General features: G+C 40.1%; 1 protein-coding gene across 5 annotated transcripts; it reads right to left on the bottom strand.

The window, feature by feature from the left end:
* Window positions 1-4,487: 4,487 nt before the first annotated feature.
* LOC148676632 (butyrophilin subfamily 1 member A1-like) lies at window positions 4,488-18,511 on the bottom strand. 5 transcript variants are annotated; one of them, XM_088610069.1, is made up of 11 exons: window positions 18,284-18,330; window positions 17,594-17,668; window positions 16,860-17,207; window positions 14,859-15,128; window positions 12,807-12,914; window positions 12,619-12,645; window positions 10,085-10,111; window positions 8,036-8,068; window positions 7,884-7,910; window positions 5,827-6,005; window positions 4,488-5,416 (listed from the first exon to the last, which is right to left on the bottom strand). In XM_088610069.1, the coding sequence occupies exons 1-11, from the start codon at window positions 18,321-18,323 to the stop codon at window positions 5,342-5,344; spliced, it is 1,209 nt and encodes a 402-aa protein (XP_088466195.1). In that variant the 5' UTR covers window positions 18,324-18,330; the 3' UTR covers window positions 4,488-5,341. The 5 variants fall into 5 exon arrangements, with proteins under 5 accessions (XP_088466195.1, XP_088466186.1, XP_088466167.1 ...); XM_088610060.1 differs by having other exon boundaries at window positions 5,695-6,005; window positions 18,284-18,326; XM_088610041.1 differs by lacking the exon at window positions 18,284-18,330 and adding an exon at window positions 18,354-18,511 and having other exon boundaries at window positions 4,488-6,005.
* Window positions 18,512-18,911: the final 400 nt, after the last annotated feature.

Genomic DNA, 18,911 nt, shown 5'->3' with positions numbered 1-18,911 from the left:
GTGACAAGCAGATAAAACACCTGCTTTGTTATTTCTTCATGGTTACTTGTAATTCCTTGAACAATCTGCCTATTTTTTAGGGTACTTTTTTGAATTGTAAATCAAAATGTTCATTAATTTTGCAGTACGTTTCTTCCATTTATACTGTTGTCAATTGTTATTCCCATAATTTTTTCTTAGATTGTTTTTTCTATTCAATGAAAAACGTTTTGCGATGCAAGCTTTTAAAGGGGCTGTATATAATATTTGTAATCAAATCAAATCCTTCAATACATAATAATACAATCATTTTTTAACTATAAGCAGGGACAAAAACCTATTTTTTGCACCATCAAAAGTGGTGAAACGTACAATGTTAAAACGTACAATGTTCAGATGCTCAGCCCATAGCAAATCACCCTTCTTCAGTAAGTTTTAAGTTTTAAGCTATTCACAGGGAAGGGCGGCGACGTCACCGCGCTGGCAAGCCGGCTTGCACAACCTGTGATGTCGGCCGTACAGTATGTGTTACAGTATTCAAATATGAATAAATCTGAGCGTTAAAATAAACGATCATATCGAGAGATTCTTAACTCAAGTGAAGCTGAGGAAGTCAAAACGGTGTCTGAACATGATGTGCACTTTCTTCTTGAAAAAGTTGCCTCAATTTCTGAAAAACTCCAGAAATTGGATCTGTTACAAAAATGAGTCATTGATGTTGTGGCGCCCTCGCCTGGCGTTGTGGCTGGAGAGCGCGGTGAAGGGCAGGACGGGAATGACAGCCAAGGCGGGGACTAGGGAGCCTCTGGAACGGCTGTACACGGTGTGAGGTTGCCCGGATAGTGTAAATAGTTAACCCCCAGCTTTGCACCCCTTTTATACCTGTCCCACTTACCACCCTATACCCACGTACTGTACCTGTACCCGAAATGACCCTTGTGTGTTGTACTCTGTTTTGTGGGGTCTTATTTCTTGTGTGGTTGCTGCTGAGCTGGACTCCCATGAGATTCAGAGAAGTGCCAGTTCCCCCAGCAGATGAGCGAACCCTTAAGCGCCTCCTGGGGGCAAGCAGCAGCTATCAAGAGGGCACCACCTGTGGCTGCAGCCCTTCTCAGGGCTACCCAGTGGTGGCCTGCCTGGTGGAGGAGGGACTGTCTCCTGCACCACATGAGCTGAAGTGGTGGGAGGGGGATGTCGTAGCAGTGGGGAACGGACGGCCATTCATGCACCAGCCGGTGCAGCCGAGCCACTATGACGACATAGTGCAACAGTATGAGGCCCAGTTCCAGATGGCGGCCTGGGCGAACGGCTGGTCCCAGATGGAGATGGCAGGCCACTTCACCGCAGCTCTAGAAGGAAAGGCCTGTCACGCTTTCCTGGATGTCCCCGGAGACCAGCGCTACAGCTACGCAGCATTGGCATCGGCCCTCTGGAGGCATTTAAGCGGAAGAGGGAAGGAGCCCGGATTGCTGTGGGTGAACCTGGCCCAACGCCGGCGCCTACTGGGAGAGCCCCTGGGGCCGGTTGCTGCAGATGTGGCCTACCTAGCCCGCCAGGGCTGCCCCACCCTCCCAGAGGTGGTCCACCGGGACATAGGCATTCCTCAGGCCCCTGGCACCGACGGAGCTGCAGCACCACATGATGCTCGCTGCACTGGTCTCCTTGGACTGGGCTTTGGCTCCGGCTGAGCAGGCCTATCCCATGTTTGAGGAGACCAGCGGGCACAGCCGGAAGGGAGCTCCCTGCTGGGAGGCAGAGGCCGCATCGGAGGAATCGGGCGGGGAGCAGGAGATGACCAGTGCGGCAACATCAGCAGACCGGCAATGGCCGGTCATCTGCTACCTATGTGGGGAGAGGGGGCACTTTGCCTGGGAGTGCTGGGCGCCGGGGCCCCAAAGCCGCCAGAAGCCATTGGGAAATGGGAGTGGGGTGGCCTTGAATGACACTATTCCCACTCTGGAGAGGCCAGAGGAATGCTACACCTTGCCTGCCACCATGGGAAGGATTGACCATGACCGGTGTTTTTTCCTCCCCTGCCCCATCGAGGGGCGGCACTGCCAGACCCTGGTTGACACCAGCTCAACCATCACCCTGCTCCGGCCCGGTGTCCTATTGGGCACCAAGACAGCCCAGCCCCCAGGATGGGAGACCACCAGCCTGCGCCTGAGAATGGTGACGGGAGAGTGCGCTGAGGTCCTCGGCAAGCGGGCGCTGACCATGCAGTTTGGGGCCGAGAGGGTGAAACACCCCTTTTACCTCACCCCAGTCCATGAGGACTGTATCCTGGGGTTGGACTGGTTGCAGCAGGTGGGTGGCTGCCTAGACTTGGGCTGGCGGGAGTTGGTGGGGCAAGGGAAACGGATTTGTCTCGTGGAGGGCGGAGTGGGGTAGGGGGTGTCCGGGGCGCGTGGGCTGACTGGAGTGGGAAGCGGAGGGGACAGCAGCTGGCATCGCTGGGGCCGACCAGGGCCACGAGTCTCGGGGCAGTTGGCGGGATGGCCGCTGGGGGTAGTGCGGGGGCCAAGCGCAGGGAGGAGACAAGACGTGCTGTGGTGGAGCTGTTGCGGCATAGGACAATCTCTCACTTTATCAGAAGTTAAGTGTGGTGGCACACCAGGATACTAGATAGGGCCTATTTTGCACAGTGGTGCTGTTGGACATTTTTTTTGTTTGGGACTTTTGATTTGGGACCATGAATTTCATGTTTGCTTTTGCATGTGTGGCCTTGCAAGTATGGATACTTTTTTGTTTCTTGCGTACAGTGTATCAGGTAGATTTTGAAGTAGTGAATCAGGAAGTGATTCCATGCAATTGCTAGACTAATAAAATTATGTTGTACTATTGTCTTGTGCTGAGTGCATTGGTGACTCTGAAAGATACTTTGTGGTGAGAAGGGCCCGTGCATATAGTTGTAACTTATATCTGTGATACCCAAATAGCTGCGACACCTTACTCTCTCACACACCAGGGTTAATTTTCCTAGAAGCCAAATAATCTACTGGTGTGTTTTTGGACTGTAAAAGGAACACTGGGAGAACATACAAACTCCACACAGAAAGCATCCCATCTATGGAAATAAATCCAGGACTCCATCACTGTGAGGCTGGAATGGTATGTAGTGTATGTTGTGTTGTGTGTTCTTTAGTTTGATTGTCATCGTTAAAAAAATATTTAAATATTTGTTGATCTCAGTTTGCCTCTCATTTTTTTTTCAGTAGCTGTGCCAGAGAATAAAGATCTCAAGTGCCCCTTACTGAAACTGAAGACTGAGACTGAAACTGCTCAGGTGTATTTTGAAAAATGCAATTTTGGGGGTTATGATTATTTATTTTAGTTATTGATTATCCTACTCAGTACTCATTATTCCTCTATTTGCTATTTTTATTTTTATAACCCTTAATTAAGTCTGTTTCCTATAACATTTGTATTTCAAGTTCCAAAGAGGACCTTGAGCCCTTCTCTCAAGTTCCAACATTAAGGTTTTAAGACAGCTCAAGTGGATAATGTCACTACATTTTTTTATTTGTCACTTCAAGCACTGCTTCCAAGATCTCCATTCCGTTTCCTTGTCAGCATGTGTCTGTTTGAAACACCATTTCTCTCAATTCCACCACAGCTCATGTTTACAACCAACCATCCATTTTCTAAATGCTTCGTTTCGAACAGTCTTTGTGACCCAGTCTTTGGACCGTGGGAATAAACCAGAGTTGTTTATGTGCAGTGTAATGCAATATATATATATATATTTCTTCATATTTTGTGCTTTTAAGCATCCAATTTATTTTTTCATTGTTCCAGGCTCAATACTGCCTGCACACCTAGGCATTGTTCCTTCTTTATGTTTTTTTTTTATTTCCTTTTCCATTTTCTCAAAACAGTTTATTAAAATTATTTTTCTTTTTTACTTTATTGTCTTCAAATACAAGATTTTGGCTTCCACTTTCCCTCCATCATTTTTCTTTTGTCTTTCAATATTTCACCATGATGCGGTCCAGCTGGTGGACCCTGATTTATCCAGACTAGATGCAGTGTCCCAGTCTATCAATGCTGACAGTGGAGTAGCAGACAGATTATAAATATCACAGGCAGGAAACAGACAATCACTCTTCTGACACTTATTCGCCAATTCCCCCCCTTAATAAACAGGTCAGAATTCACGGGTTGTCAAACTGTTAATACACAGGGCATCTCACTAGGACTTTACCATTGCTTAGCCTTGTTCTGTTTAGGGACTTTGACTCACCCCAGGGGAAAAGCACCCTGGGTTAATTATCTGCCCCAGCTCAGAGAATCTTGTCTTGTCCTTGGTTCAAAACCAAAGCTCAGAGGAATTTAATTTTGTGTTGGTCCCCACTTTTTTTGCTTAAAAAGTTATTTTATTTTTCCTATGACTCTGGTCTTTCCTCTGTTGCTCCTTAATTGGGTTATAACATGAAAAAATGTACATACCCTGGTCGTAATGCCAAATTATTGTGGGAAAGTCTTTAAAGGAAAAGCATGAAAAACCATTGTGCAAATTCAGTCTTTATTGAGCTCAATACACACAGCATTGGGTTTGCTCAGCAGGACCGATTGTTGGGGTTTCTTACTCTTTGATACAGCATGGCTTCATGTAGTATGTAACAGTTGGTTTGTTTCAGGATTGGGTGGTTTTCATCCTGTTCTTTAAAGTTGCAGACCAGCAGCAGATCTAGCGTCAATCAAATCACAACGCAAGCCAAACATGAAAAGCAACAAGAATAAACAGGCCTTAAAGCAGTAGAAGCTCAGTGACTACAGTCTGACTATAGTCTGTCCAAAGACACTGAGCAAGACAGGTGGACCTGGCTGGCCAGAAAGGATAGGTTCAATGTCCATCGCTTGGCCTTAAACAGTGGGCAACACAGACAGAACTAGTTGCCAGAAAGGACAGGGTGATCACAGCCTAGCCACAGACACTGGCTAACACAGGCAGATCTGGCTGAAAAAAGGGGACAGGGGTACAATGACCACATCCCAGCCAAAGACACTGTCTGAAACAGGCAGACCTGGCTGCTCAGAGAAGACAGTGGCTCAGTGACCACAGCCCATCCACAGGAAAAGGACAACAAAGGCAGATCTAGCTGGCCAGAGAGAACTATGCTCCCACTGCTGGCAGGAAGAAGCAGCAATAGAAACAAAGTTGTAAGGATTAGAGATTAAACAAATATCCTTCTATAAAATGACCAATCAAATCCCAAAATTACCACATCTTGCCAGCATCAGAAAAACAATTCACTCATGCTGGTGTAGTGTTAAGGAAACACAACAGATCCAAATGTGTAGTACATGACCTCATGTCACAGCCAGACATATTAAATTATGAGTAATCCACAGTGAGCAGTCAGAGAAATATAGTTCTTGACACAAGAAAGACACCATCCTGTCTGGAGACCATCCTGTCTCCTCCACACAGACACTAAATGAAACAATACAAAAACTGTGTTAGTAATAAAAAACATTAATATTAAGACTGAAAGTGTCATGAGAAAACTTCATGAACTGATCAAATTTTCAATATCCACAGCTAACAAGAGGCAGAAGCACAAGTTCTTTCTTCTCATCCCAGGTCCAGAAGACTGGGTAGATCTTCTCCCCCTGATTGAATACCATGTCAGTGAATTTGTAGATATGTGTCCTAGACTCCACTGTGTAAAAGGAGACATTTCGTTCATCAATATCCACACACACACCCACCATCCTTGGCTGATTTCTCAGATGAGAAGAGTTACATTCCAGCACCCAGTAACCACACTGGGGAGAGAAGCTGAATCTCCCTTTTCTCTCTGCAGACTCTCTGGTCACCCCTATTCTCCACAGGTCAGTCACCTCCACTTCCCAGTAGTGTCTCCCTGAAGTGAAGCCCTCCCTGCTCAGGACACATGGTCCAGAACCTAATCTCTTCGCTTTGTCAGGGACATCCTGTTTCTCTTCCCATCTCACTCTCTTCCTATCCTCAGACAGGGTGAGCTCATAGTGAGCTGTATCAGGGTCCAGAGTGACATCAGCTGTGGGAATAAAACAAGAAATATCAGGAGGACAGAGAAACACTCTTTCTTGAAAACAAACTGGATTATTTTATTATATGAAAAGAATAGTCAAATTTTGCCTTTGTAATATGCTTATTTTTTCTATAAGACCTATAAATGTATAGTCCAATTCAATTATTAGCGTAATATAAAAGTTAAGGTGTCGGTGAAGCAGAGGACATTTATTGAGTTATTGAGTTAGGGACATCAGGGTCATCAGGGACACTACCTGAAGCTAACAACCACTGATATTTCTCACATGTCCATTGTAGAACTGGACACTGTATCAGTCATTGACTTATTCCACAGAGGGATCTATTATAGTTATAGTTATTCTAGTTATTATCAGTAGTGTGGAAACACAAAATACCCTATACAGTATATTGTCCTAGAAAGAGAACTCCTATGTCACACTCACCATGCAGTAAGAATGAAATAATATTTACACGCCAATGTCATTCTTAATTAAACACGCCTGTGTGTCACTTAATGTCCAAGACCATTTGAGAACACTAATTGGGCTGAAGAGACTGATGCCAGAGTTGTTACCCCAAAGGCCCCAAAGTTATTACCCCTGCCCCACGAAGAGGAACTGACCTTGACATATCTGAGTTGTTCAAATTAAAACAAACCACTGAGACACTGACTGACTTCATAGTATTAACAATGGTCTTATTTTAACTATAATTGATATCATTGATATAACTGACTAGCTATGAGTTTAAGAGATTGTGAACGTAAAGTGAATATGTAACAGATTGCCACTAGTATACTTAATAAGAATTGTATTATAAGAGAAAGTTTATTTAAGATTTTAAATAATATAAATTTATGCTAGATATGGAACACGTAATAGGCTTATTCCATGCTGAAAAGAGAAGAAAGAAAACACAAGGTTTCAGCTGTGGAGCCTTCATTCTGCTTTATACTGTATAATTAGACTAGTCATTGTACTGTATATATATAGTATATGGGTTTGACTTCAACCACTGGTTCAATGAGTTGGGAAAATTGGCACTTTGTTATGGTCAGTTGTTTATTTGGGTTCAAATATTGTTCTGTTGTTTCACATTCCTTGTGTTTACAATAGGCTAATTAAAATACAATAGTGCAAATCTTATTATACAATAATAAACAGTATTGTTTACCCAGAAGTTTGCAGAAGTCTTATTCTGTTTATTGTTCTTGTTAATATTAGTATCTAGCTTTATAATAAAAGCATTTCTACTAAACTGCTGTTGTGATTAAGTCAAAAACACATCTGTTTAAATACAGTGTATATTTTTACTCTCCACTACTGGGTAGCATTGGTACAGCATGTCCATAAATGTGTATTAAAAAAAAGTATGTCTTAACCAGTTTTAAGACCATATTCTGTCTATCCCACCTCAGTCTCTCTTTAGACCTCACCAGGTAAAAACGCTCCACTCCTGGTTCCTACTGTTAGTTGAGAGTTATTTCCAAATCCAGGGTCCCTAACTCTGTCACATTCAGCCTATAGTTCCTGAAGAAGGTGTTAGGAGAGATCATAGCACATGTTCTTTGGTTAAAACTGTCTGCACTTCTGGGTGGGAACTCCCTACTAACCATTAAAAAACACAGAAATCAGAAACTTCAAATCCATGATTGATCTTTAATTATTCCCAGGGAGTTTCAGTGTGGGATTTTAGAGCATCATGGGAGTGACCTACAGCTAGAGCACTTTTCACACCAGGAGTAACAAACTGATTTTAATCATATACTAGAGAGACTCTCACTCTTATCTTTAACCTCAGAAAATGGGTTTAAAGCAGCTCCTGTGCAAAACAATAACAGAGTATTAAGTGGGTCTTTATCTTCATCATGAAACAGTCATACCTGCAGCACTGCGCAGGTACTCCCATTCTGGAACACAGAGATACGGATACTGTTAATTACAGCCACACGATGGACTCCACAATGGGCATAGAATGTCTAGTAACAATTGTAGTACAAGACTTCAGATATGGTACAGAGTTTACATACAGTACCTGATTTAGGGATAGGAGCACACATCACAGTATCTGTAAAAATTAAATGTGACATTAGATGGAGTTTAAGCATTAAGTTACTATACATACCCTATATAACTCTTTTGTCATATTATCAGGGAACAAAGATACTTATGTGATTACCACATAAGAGCCTATTCTTACTGAAACTAAGAAACATTGCTAAGCTAATTTTGCCTAAATTCTTTGGGGAATATTGAGGGGAGACAGACTTATTCTCTTAAAGATTACAACAGATTTGAAAGAGATGGTAGACTCTGGAATTAGCCCATTCCCAGGAAGAAGTTTCTATTTGAATGTCATCTCCTCACCACGCCTTACTTGGGATCACAAGTGCAAGGCTTTTAGTGAATGGCAGCCTGATCCAAACTCCACTGAGAAAAAAATTTACCAACAAACAAAGCAAATATTCAAAGAACGTATGACATGAAGGGCAGGTATCAAATACACCAGATAAACAATTTCTATGGTTTCTTTTTTATACATATCCAAGTTAACCAGTCCCTTTGAGACCTAAGAAAGGCAGAGAATTAATCACGTAAAGGGTAGCAATCATTTTTTGTCCAGTCTATACTTTGGAGACACTGCCAGTCCTTCTTGGCCTACTGCCCATTTCAGAAGTTTGGACCTCACAACATCTTTTATAGAGATAGCTCAGGTCTACTGAAATCAGATGTAGTATCAGGATAAGGCCATCATGTAGTTAAAAATTATAGAAAAGAAAAAAAAATAAAGTAGCAGTTTTGCATTTTTCAGAACTAAGATGCTCCCAGTTTTCAGTACCAATTTGTGAAAAAATCCTACCCTCAATTGGGGAGGTTTCTGTGTATGCACAAAAACCCAAAATAGAAAAATGTGAAATGAAGAAATGATTCCAGGAGGGCTTATTACAGACCTTTTCATGTTCTTACAATTGTATTAACAAACTCAAAGTACCATTAGCCCTTTAAATGCTAAACAGAAGTGAAATGATATGCACATAAGAATGTGAATCACTCAGCCCTTCACCAATTAACCAATAACTAAGTCAGTCACTCCTGATGTGATTATTTATGTATTTCTTATTGTGACTGTGCCTGTTATAAAACTGAAAACATCAAATGGCATTATGAATTGAAGCACATGGATTTAGACTACAAATACCAATTGTGACTTTATGGGAATTCAGGAGGAAAGAACATACCCATACAGATAGGGGCCAAAGAGAGATACACAGTTGAGGGATTGAGTCATCATTTAATTAAGCAGGAAACTTAGAACAAGCCCAAAGTAGAAGTTATCCAAGTAAACTTGTTTTAACAGCCCTGCTCTGAAGGAGAGTCCCAGTGGATCTTTAATAATCAAGTAGTCAGGATCTTGGTTTAATTTTTAATCTTAAGTGGTGCACCTCCTAAAGCACATTCAATGTTCCTAGTCAAAATACTATGGCATTGATTTTTAAATTCTTGTCCAGAACAGTAATGCCAACTGGTCAATCAACAACACTTTCAGCAGTAACGTGCTGTTCCTCACAGATCTCCCATCCTAGTACAGACTAGACTTAACCTTAATTAATTAATAATACATTGGAGTTTGCACTGTGGTAGAATGATAAAAGATGATTATGCTGCATATTCATATGTGTCTTGTGTACTACATTTGTTACAGCTGTGCCTGTTGATTATCTTAACAGTACACTTACACAGCACTGGATTACATTATACTACAGTAATGTCCACTGAAGGACATTCAAGTTACAATAATGCATTGCATTGCAGTAAAGCAAAGCAAATAATGTCAGTTCAGGACTATGACTAGAGTACAGTAGGGTATACAGTAGTTTAATGACTTGATTGATTACAGTGAAATTTACACAGGACAGTTTAGTACAGGTCACCGTTATATAATAAAGTATACTACAGCACCACCTATTCCAATATAGTTAATATAGTTACTCACTAAACTTCAGTCTAAGAAATAACATCATAATGAAGTTCCTACAGGTAAGTCATTATAATGAAGGACATCATAATAAAATAGGACACTTACCCAATTCTCTCCGAAGTACAGAAATGGCTGTAATTAAAGATTATATCATAACAACATGTATTAGGCAATCCAGTTCTTATACTGTATAACAATATTAATAAATCCACTTCTAATTACACTTCTGAGAAGTTTCCTGATAGTCTGTCCCATGTCTAACAAAGATTTATTAACTAATCTAATTGGGATAATAAAATATGACTAAGGCATAAAATTATAGGAGCCTAATTTGTTGTATATGATTTTGCATTGCAATAAGCAAGCAAAGTTATAAAGCATCTGATTCACTAATCTACTCACATATTATTACCTATTACTTAGTCCCTATTATTCCAGACCTGAAGTGAATGTTTAAGAGTTTATCAAACCACTAAGACAATTCCTTTGTAGATGGATAATATACTGTAGTATAGATATTATGTGTCAAATGCTATTTTTCTGCCAAAGCGTTGTGAACATGCCAGATGAAAAAAATGTGGTCCTTTAATATACTGTAATAGGCTGTTCAGAATCTCCAAATCTCTAGTACAAGCAAAAGGAACATGTAGCACTTTTATTGTACTGTATGAGGGAGCTGGTGAAATGCATGACAAACACTTCAAACATTTGGAAAAAGCATCAAGCATCACCAAGAACGTTGTCCCTTTGGAAGGAATGAAAAACCTGACATGGATCCTGTGCCAAATGATCTAACAGGCCTTCATTTGGATGTCCAATATGAATTTCTTCCAGCAATTGTGATTATAGCTTAGCAACTACAATAAACCTCACCCCTCTATGCAAGTTGATTTTGGTACTGATAATGAGAGGCACTATACAGTTGAGCTGATATCTCTCTGATATCTCTCTGAATTTAATTTTTTGCATAATCCCAGAACTTACAGGAGGAATTTTCATTTGCTTAGTGAAAAGGTGTCCAAGAGATCAACATCCACAGCAATGTAAATAAAAGGCTCTGTCTAGATAGACAATCTATCTACATTCACATACCTGAAAGTTTGCTTGCACTAGTATCATAGCTGTAGCCTCCTAATGGTCTTGTTTTGAATACACACTGTCTCAATACTAGGGATGTCTTTCTGTGGACGAAAGATGTTCACTGGCTAATGGCCCATCGCTAGTGTGAAATTTCAGCCAGAAGTAGAGTTTACAACAAAAGTTAAGCATGAGGTCAAGCACTAAACTCATTCACTTCTGATTACAGATTTTTACACCCTAAACTAATTTTAAGACTTCTCCATCTGGGCTTTTTTTTTTGCTGAAAGAGATAACAATGAAAAATGTAAAAGCTTTTCAATGCCATCCTCCATTTCATGAGTCAAGACAGCTCACATGTGACCAGCTCAGTAAAGAACAACCAGAAACATTCTTGAGCTCAGTGAAAGTGCTTAATAACTGAATTACACTTCTTTGGCTTTTAGTTCATAGTATGAATATGGAGAAGCTTAAACAAAGTTATGCTGTATTGTGAATGCTCAAACCCTTCTCACATTATCAATTCTTATCGGCGTCTAGCATAATTTTTATTTTAGGTTCTTCGATTAGGTATCACAGTCAAATTTGACCAGTATGGATGGATCTTGTAGAAGTTGTTACGACCATGCATGGCACCTGCCACTAACCTCATCACCTTGTCAAACTATCACACCTGTCTCTTTCACTATTTAAACCCTCATGTCCCACGTTTCCACGCTCGGTATTGCAGTCCCTCTCTCTTAATAATAATTATAATAATTGCTTACACTTATATAGTGCTTTTCTGGACACTCCACTCAAAGGGCTTTACTCCCCTCCACCACCACCAATATGCAGCCCCACCTGGATGATGTGACGGCAGCCATAGTGCGCCAGAGCGCTCACCACACATCAGCTATCAGTGAGGAGGAGAGCAGAGTAATGAAGCCAATTTATACATGGGGATTATAAGGAGGCCATGATGGGTAAGGGCCAATGGGAAATTTGGCCAGGACACCGGGGTTACACCCCTACTCTTTTCGAGAAGCGCCCTGGGATTTTTAATGACCACAGAGAGTCAGGACCTCAGTTTTACATCTTTTATATTACCTTTATTTCTTATTATTGTTCCCTCAATATATCCAGGCACACAAACTTCACAATGTCATTGTTTTTGGCTTGCTGATGGTGTGTGTGACTCTTTATTTATCTGGAGCTTGGCACTTAAATAACAATTCATTACTTACAGATTCAGTGAATCATTTGCTACTTTTAAGTTATAATAAGTTCTAATAATTAGTACTGGATTAATAGTTAAACTGTACAATTTTAGGAACATAGTACATTAAAAGGGTGATTTACCTAAAAAAGTACAATATATTTTATAAAATTGTTAATATAAAGATAAATTCATATCCCTTATATATTTACTTAAGTGCTGTAAAACATTAAAAAAAATATCTGCATCTTTCAGAGACAAAAAATCATTAATATCATGTGAAAAAAGTTTAAAGTAATATAAATGAGCTGAGATACTACTGCAAAGAAACAATTCTCAACACCATCTTTATTGAGTTACTTACCTTTCATTATACACAGTGTCTCTTCCTCTGTAAGAAAGACAGACAGTTGAGTCAGTAAGACTCATACAGCTCAGTCACACTAATATAATAGTATTCAGATTTCCAGTGTCAATATGAAACAGACAATAGATTCAATAACACTAATACAGGCTCCTGCTCTAACACATATACAATGATACTTTACATACTGTCCATTCGTCTCCACTGGAAGACCAGAAGTGCTGATGCTGCTGCAATAACAGTTGCTGTTAAGAAGAGAGTCACCATCCATCCAGAGGGTTCAGGTAAAAAGTCTCCTGGAAAACAGCACAGGGAATAGTAACATGCAGAGGTTAAAAGACTACTTTTAAATGTAAAATATAATTCCTGTTCAAATTATAATATACATACAGTTTTATTGTTTGGGTACCCCGATTCAACACCCTAGAGTCAGGACAGACTTGCGAGAACACTGTCATATTAGTATATATTGTGTCACCTACCCTTAAGGTACCACTGTATTCTAACTGAGGTGATTTTGTCATTTGCCACAAAAACTATCACTATCACAGATAAAGCCACTGACCATCTACAAAGATGTACTAGAAGTTTCCAAACACCCTATATATTCCTGTGTAAAGTTAGACAATGAAGAATAATTATTTTGATTCTGGCAAAAGTGGCAAGTGTTTTCACAGTTGTATTTTTTTAAACACTTGAAGTACGCTGTATCATTTCCTCATTAGTACATCTGATTAAATGTTTAACATCTGATTAAGATGCAATTGTCTAGAACTTTATAAAAGAGGATAGTACAGTATAATAAACATTGTAGAAATCATTCTGCTGGAAGTGTAACAGATTAACAACAGTCATGACTGACACAAGCCTATCTACAAATAAAAACTAACTATGGTTGACATCTGAAATGGAAACCATCCACCATCAGTGTGAAGCCTTTCAGCTTTTATAGCTGTTATTTGCTGCCCACACAACATTTCCAAATAAAGGGCAATCACTGGTGAGAATAAATCCATGAAAATACAACAATGAGGAACTTGGGAAAATGTAGAAAGACACATGAGACAAAGAAGAGAGCTTAAAAAGGTTTGGTATTTTACACAAGGTTAATAGAGAAATAGAGGTAAAAGGTTAATAGAGAAATTGGCTCCAGATGTCTCTTTAAAAGAGTTTAACGCACAACAGAGGTTGTCTGCTCTGGTTTTGGGTAAAGTCTTGTGGTGAGAGTATAGACAGTCAAAGGTTCAGTATTGTGAGTAGACATTAATAAAAAGGACAAACCCACTACTGCTTTGTTAGTGAGAGTAGTTTTGCATGTTCAAGAAACATGCCTGGCAAAACAGGATCAGCTGTTTAGTTTAGGTTCTAATTAACAGGGCAAGGATAGCTACAGATCTTACTAGGGTTACAAAAAGTAAGAAATGGTCTGGCTTCAGCCCAATTCTGCGTTTCCTCACATTAAATAAGGGGGGTAAGATGCAAAGACTCTCCATGTTATGTTACTGGGTTAGGTGTCACGGTCAACATCCCTCCCCTAGAGGGCGCTCCACTACTCCTGTCATTAGGTCTGTCTTTGCTGATTATGTTCTCCAGGTGTGCCTCATTTTGCCTCCCTCTATTTATTCCCAGTTCCTCCAGTGCTCAGGGCTCAGTATTAGGGTTTGGTTGTCACGAGGCCTGCCTATCACCAGGCTTCTGGATGCCTGATGGCATAGGTCTCATCCCGGACATCGCCTGATCTCTGAGCCACATACTTCCCACATGTCACTAACATGAAAAATTTTGGAAGGGTCTGGAATGATGTTTAACAATAGAATAGAATCGGAGACCAGGGAACAGGTACATGCTTGGCAGGTAGACTATATTTGAATCCCATCCACTCTGTTTACAAACAAACCTTAACTGAACCAATATGAAACATCTTGAGCTGCAACATAAGCTGCTGATGCATAGGCTGTATTGCTTCCAATGGAAGCCGCAAACATACTGTAGTAAGCCTGTGACTTTCACTCCTAGTTGATCACAAATGTGCATCAGCATAAATGCATTTTACTATGTCATATCTATTTAATATAAAGAAAAACCTGATGCAAAAAATACATTTTTGTGATATCTTTGTGAATTTGCATTAGAAGTGGTACATTTCTTTTGCTGCTCAGTATAGATGATAAAAACAGGTGGTATTAACGGCTAAAACAAACTCAACCTTGAAAACTGTCCAGTGCATAGTCAGTACTTACTAGGTATGTGAAGCTGAGATCCCCAGTCTAATTCAGGTGAAACACTTCTAACCAGACAGGAGAAGATTTGGGAATCCTGGCTGACTGGGATGTAGCTGCTCACATTGAAGAGCCCCTGACTGTTTCTCTCCACTGTGGTGTTGGACAGTGATGTTGTCTCTTTTCCATCCCTGTCTATCCAGATCACTGCAGGTTCAGAAAACCACCCCTCTGATGTGCACAGCAACCAGGTCTGTTCTCCTCCAGTGTGGTACAGGGACACTGAAACCGCTGCCAATAATTATAAAAAACGGATACAATTCTACAATTTTGTTACAAAGTCTTGTCATTCATCCAGAGGGTTTGAAACAGAGAAAGAAACAACTACTATGCAACAATGATTTTTATAAGGCTTTCAATAAGAGTTGTACAGCTCTTTAGTTATTATCTTATATCTTTAGGTTAGGTACTGGAGACGCACAGAGTTAAGAAAATAAAGGTTTCTACCAGAAGGTAAACAATCCCATGTCCTCATTTTTAGTTCATGAATTTCATGACTTCATAGACATTAATTCCTTAACTGAATAGGTGGAAAATAAGTCAGACATGTTCCTGGTTGTGGAACAACAGACTTCTTTTCCTCCCAGAAAGTGCCACTTGGGGGCTCCCAAAGACCAGAAATAATGTTCTGTCCTACTGTAACTCTTCTGACATCCTACTGGGAATGTTGCCTCCAATACAATTACCAACAAAGAAACTGAAAAAGGTTTCTTCCATGCTGAAAGGAAAAGAAAAGAAGAAGGATCCACAGCCGAAACATTGTGTCTCATTGTTTCTTTTCCTTTCAACATGGAATAAACATTTCCTGTTCCTTTGCAGCCTACAGTACCTGAACTTTCTTTTTTTGCGCTCCCTAAAAGAGCCGACTAATACTATTGCCGGATCTCTCCTTCGCACTAAGGCTTTATTACGTCTTAAAAAATATATTTTTTTCTATTAAAGATTTTTTTCAGCTTTTCTTCAGAAACACTCTACTTTTTAAAAAGGTTCCCTAGGCTGACCCTCCATCTCCCACGGAAGAGATATAGACTACAGTCAACTATCGACACAGACTAGATTTCCTAACAAGGGACCAGAGCCTTGTACATGGTCTTAATCAAGTGATGATTGATTTTTTTAAAATATCTGCAGGGACCTAGCACTTGAGGACTGGAGCTATCTACATTTTCTCTAACACATGGGCATGCTAAAGGAGTGCATGCAGATGTCCTCATTCTTACAATACTGGTCTAAGGTTAAACAACTGTTGATTATACTGTATGTATATAAGATAAAGAAATATGTCAATATAATTTGTGAAATTTGTGATTCTGCTGCTTTTGTAATTGAACCAGAGCTCCAGCTCCTTGGTCACAAACTGAGTTCTGATTTGACCAATCATTATACCGTATACATTACACACAGGTTTAAACTGACATCTGTGCTTTATAAACCCAGGAGAGATATTTCTGGCACATCTGACACTGAACACAAAAACATACAATGGCTGTCAAGGTCAGGGCAGAGAAGGAGGTTTTATTTCAGATCTTTTTTTAGAATCTCACTACAAAAGAAAAGCTTTTAAAATCCCATCCAGTCTTTGTATACCACACAAACCTTAACTGAACCCCAATGTTTTGCACAATCAGCCTTCATCACTAATCACAATCACAATTATTACACACTGTGTGTGTATTTATAGTAATTAGAAGCCCTTTGTGTCTACAATTGCAGTCCCTTTTTCTTCCAGCTTGTCACAGTATTTTATTGGCTAGCAATCTCATGGCCAGTTTGGAACTCCTGATGAACTATACAACAATATACAACCAAAGTCAAAAACTGTGTCACAGTCTTGGTAATAAATTTCATTTAGAACATTTCAATACATAATACCTGAAAATCGATATTAACACACTTAGCATGTTTTCTAAAATTATGAAAAGCAGTATAAATAAAGAAATTGCTTTGTGACAAAACACTTACCTCTAATGGCCAGATCAATTAGAGCATCTTCATAATGTTGTTTGGACTCCACCAAACAATTATACTGCCCATTGTCAGAGAGTCTCACGTCTCTCAGTTTTAGAGACACGTTACCTTTGGGGAGCTCATCCAGGAACAGCTCAGCCCTGCCCTTGTAGGGTGGGCTCTGTCCATCATGGTTGTATGTGCGGTTTTGGTAAAAACACACAGGAGCATCATAATTCTCTCTAAACCACCTGATCTCAAGGAGCTCCGCACTGATGTTTGGTGAGAGGTAACAGGGCAGAACAGTGTCTTCACCAGGAGATACAACAACAGGAGCAGCTGGACCAACAACATTAAATTTCTCTAAAAGAGAAAGAACGTACATCTGACATGAGTTTTCACAGAGAGTATAAAGAGGCAGTAAAGAAGCTGAACCGTAAGGCAGAAGGAAAGAAGTCCATCAGACAGTAACTAAACGAAAGAAAACGTTGTTCTTTATAATTTTTTGGTAAGACTATAGAACAATGTTGCACAATTCTTTAGGTCAAAAGACTTGAGTAGTCATTCCTACAGTACATCCAATATATATGATTTGTAAAGTGACAAAGCCCAAAGCTCAACTCTGAGATGGATACAGATACAGACAATATATGGAATGCAAAGAAAAAGTTCAATATCCATGCAGGGATTATCATCCATATTACCAGATTAAATTATTAATTACATTTAGGAGTCTATCCTCACTGTACCTGATCTGGAGACAGACAACTGGAGAAGAAATATAAGCATCGTGGAGAGCCAGTCTGATTGGTCAGACTTCATCTCTGAAACAGCAATTCACACTTGGTCATTATTCCAGGAGTACTTCTTTGCATTTGAATTTTCTTGAGTACAATGTCTTAAATTGCCTATTGGCTCACAACAGAGACCCATGCAATACAAAGACAAAGCGACAAGATGCTATGGTTGTCTCCCCTGCTGAGCCATTGTTCTGTAGACAGGCTGTCAGTTCCAAAGTGCCTCAGGTATATTGACCTGAGCTCTTCACTCTTACATGGCTGGTTCTGACCTGATCTCACTGTCTCTTCAGCACACTGCAGCTTCAGTCCTGACATGACTGTTCTCTCACACACTGCTTTATCATACCTGATTTCACTGTCAGTCCAGTACACAGCAGCTTCAATTCTGCAATGGCTGTTGTCTCACACACTACTGTATCAGACCTAATCTCACTGACAGTCCAGCACAGAGCAGCTTCGTCGTGATCTGTCTGTTTACTCACATGCTGCTGTATATGTCCTGATCTCACTGTCACACCAGTACATAGCAGGTAAAAACAATTACTACTCTGTCTGTAAACCCTATACTACAAGAAAGATAAGCATCCCTATACTGTACTGTATGTTACAATGAATTACACCCACAAGTTTAAGACGTACTGTATACAGTGTTTCCTGTCTCCTTGTACAGTATATCCATGAATTAACACTGACAGCGGAGTCACACTACCTGGTTTTATACTGACAGGATGTTCACAGTATTGATTGTAGACCAGACTGTAGAAAAAAATGTTTTTCTTTCCTGTATTTGGAGATGTTGTTCAGAGAGAAAGAGAAACGCCTTTAAAATTCAGGAAACACAAAGTGAAAGAACCGACTTCAAGAGGAGGAGCTATTAATTTCACTGTTTGACTGCTGAAAAAAAAACATAACTCTGATGTCAGACCCTTCAGATACATATTAAAAGGTAATACAGGTGGAATAACTGTACTGTCTGACTCTATAATACAGCCCCTAACCCTGCATTACCCTGTGCTGTGAACTGGTCAGAAAATGACAGGATACTTACAGACTGGATAATGTAGGTGTTATTGGTTTGAGCTCCACTCACTGTTGCTCTGAAAGAAATATGACTGTTTTTGAATTGTCTGTGTCCTCATTAAAACTACATACAGTATGAAGACACCTTTATTCATTCCAGGTAATGAGAAAGAGATCACAATCAAATCTCTGGGCATAAGTTATTAAAGGAAGTGGGTATGTGGGGACCAGTAAAGGTAAGATGGAG

The sequence above is a fragment of the Lepisosteus platostomus genome, chromosome 2 (genome assembly GCF_059453375.1).
Source record: "Lepisosteus platostomus isolate fLepPlt1 chromosome 2, fLepPlt1.hap1, whole genome shotgun sequence".
Taxonomy (NCBI): Eukaryota; Metazoa; Chordata; class Actinopteri; order Semionotiformes; family Lepisosteidae; genus Lepisosteus; species Lepisosteus platostomus.
This window is presented reverse-complemented; position numbering and strand designations above follow the sequence as displayed.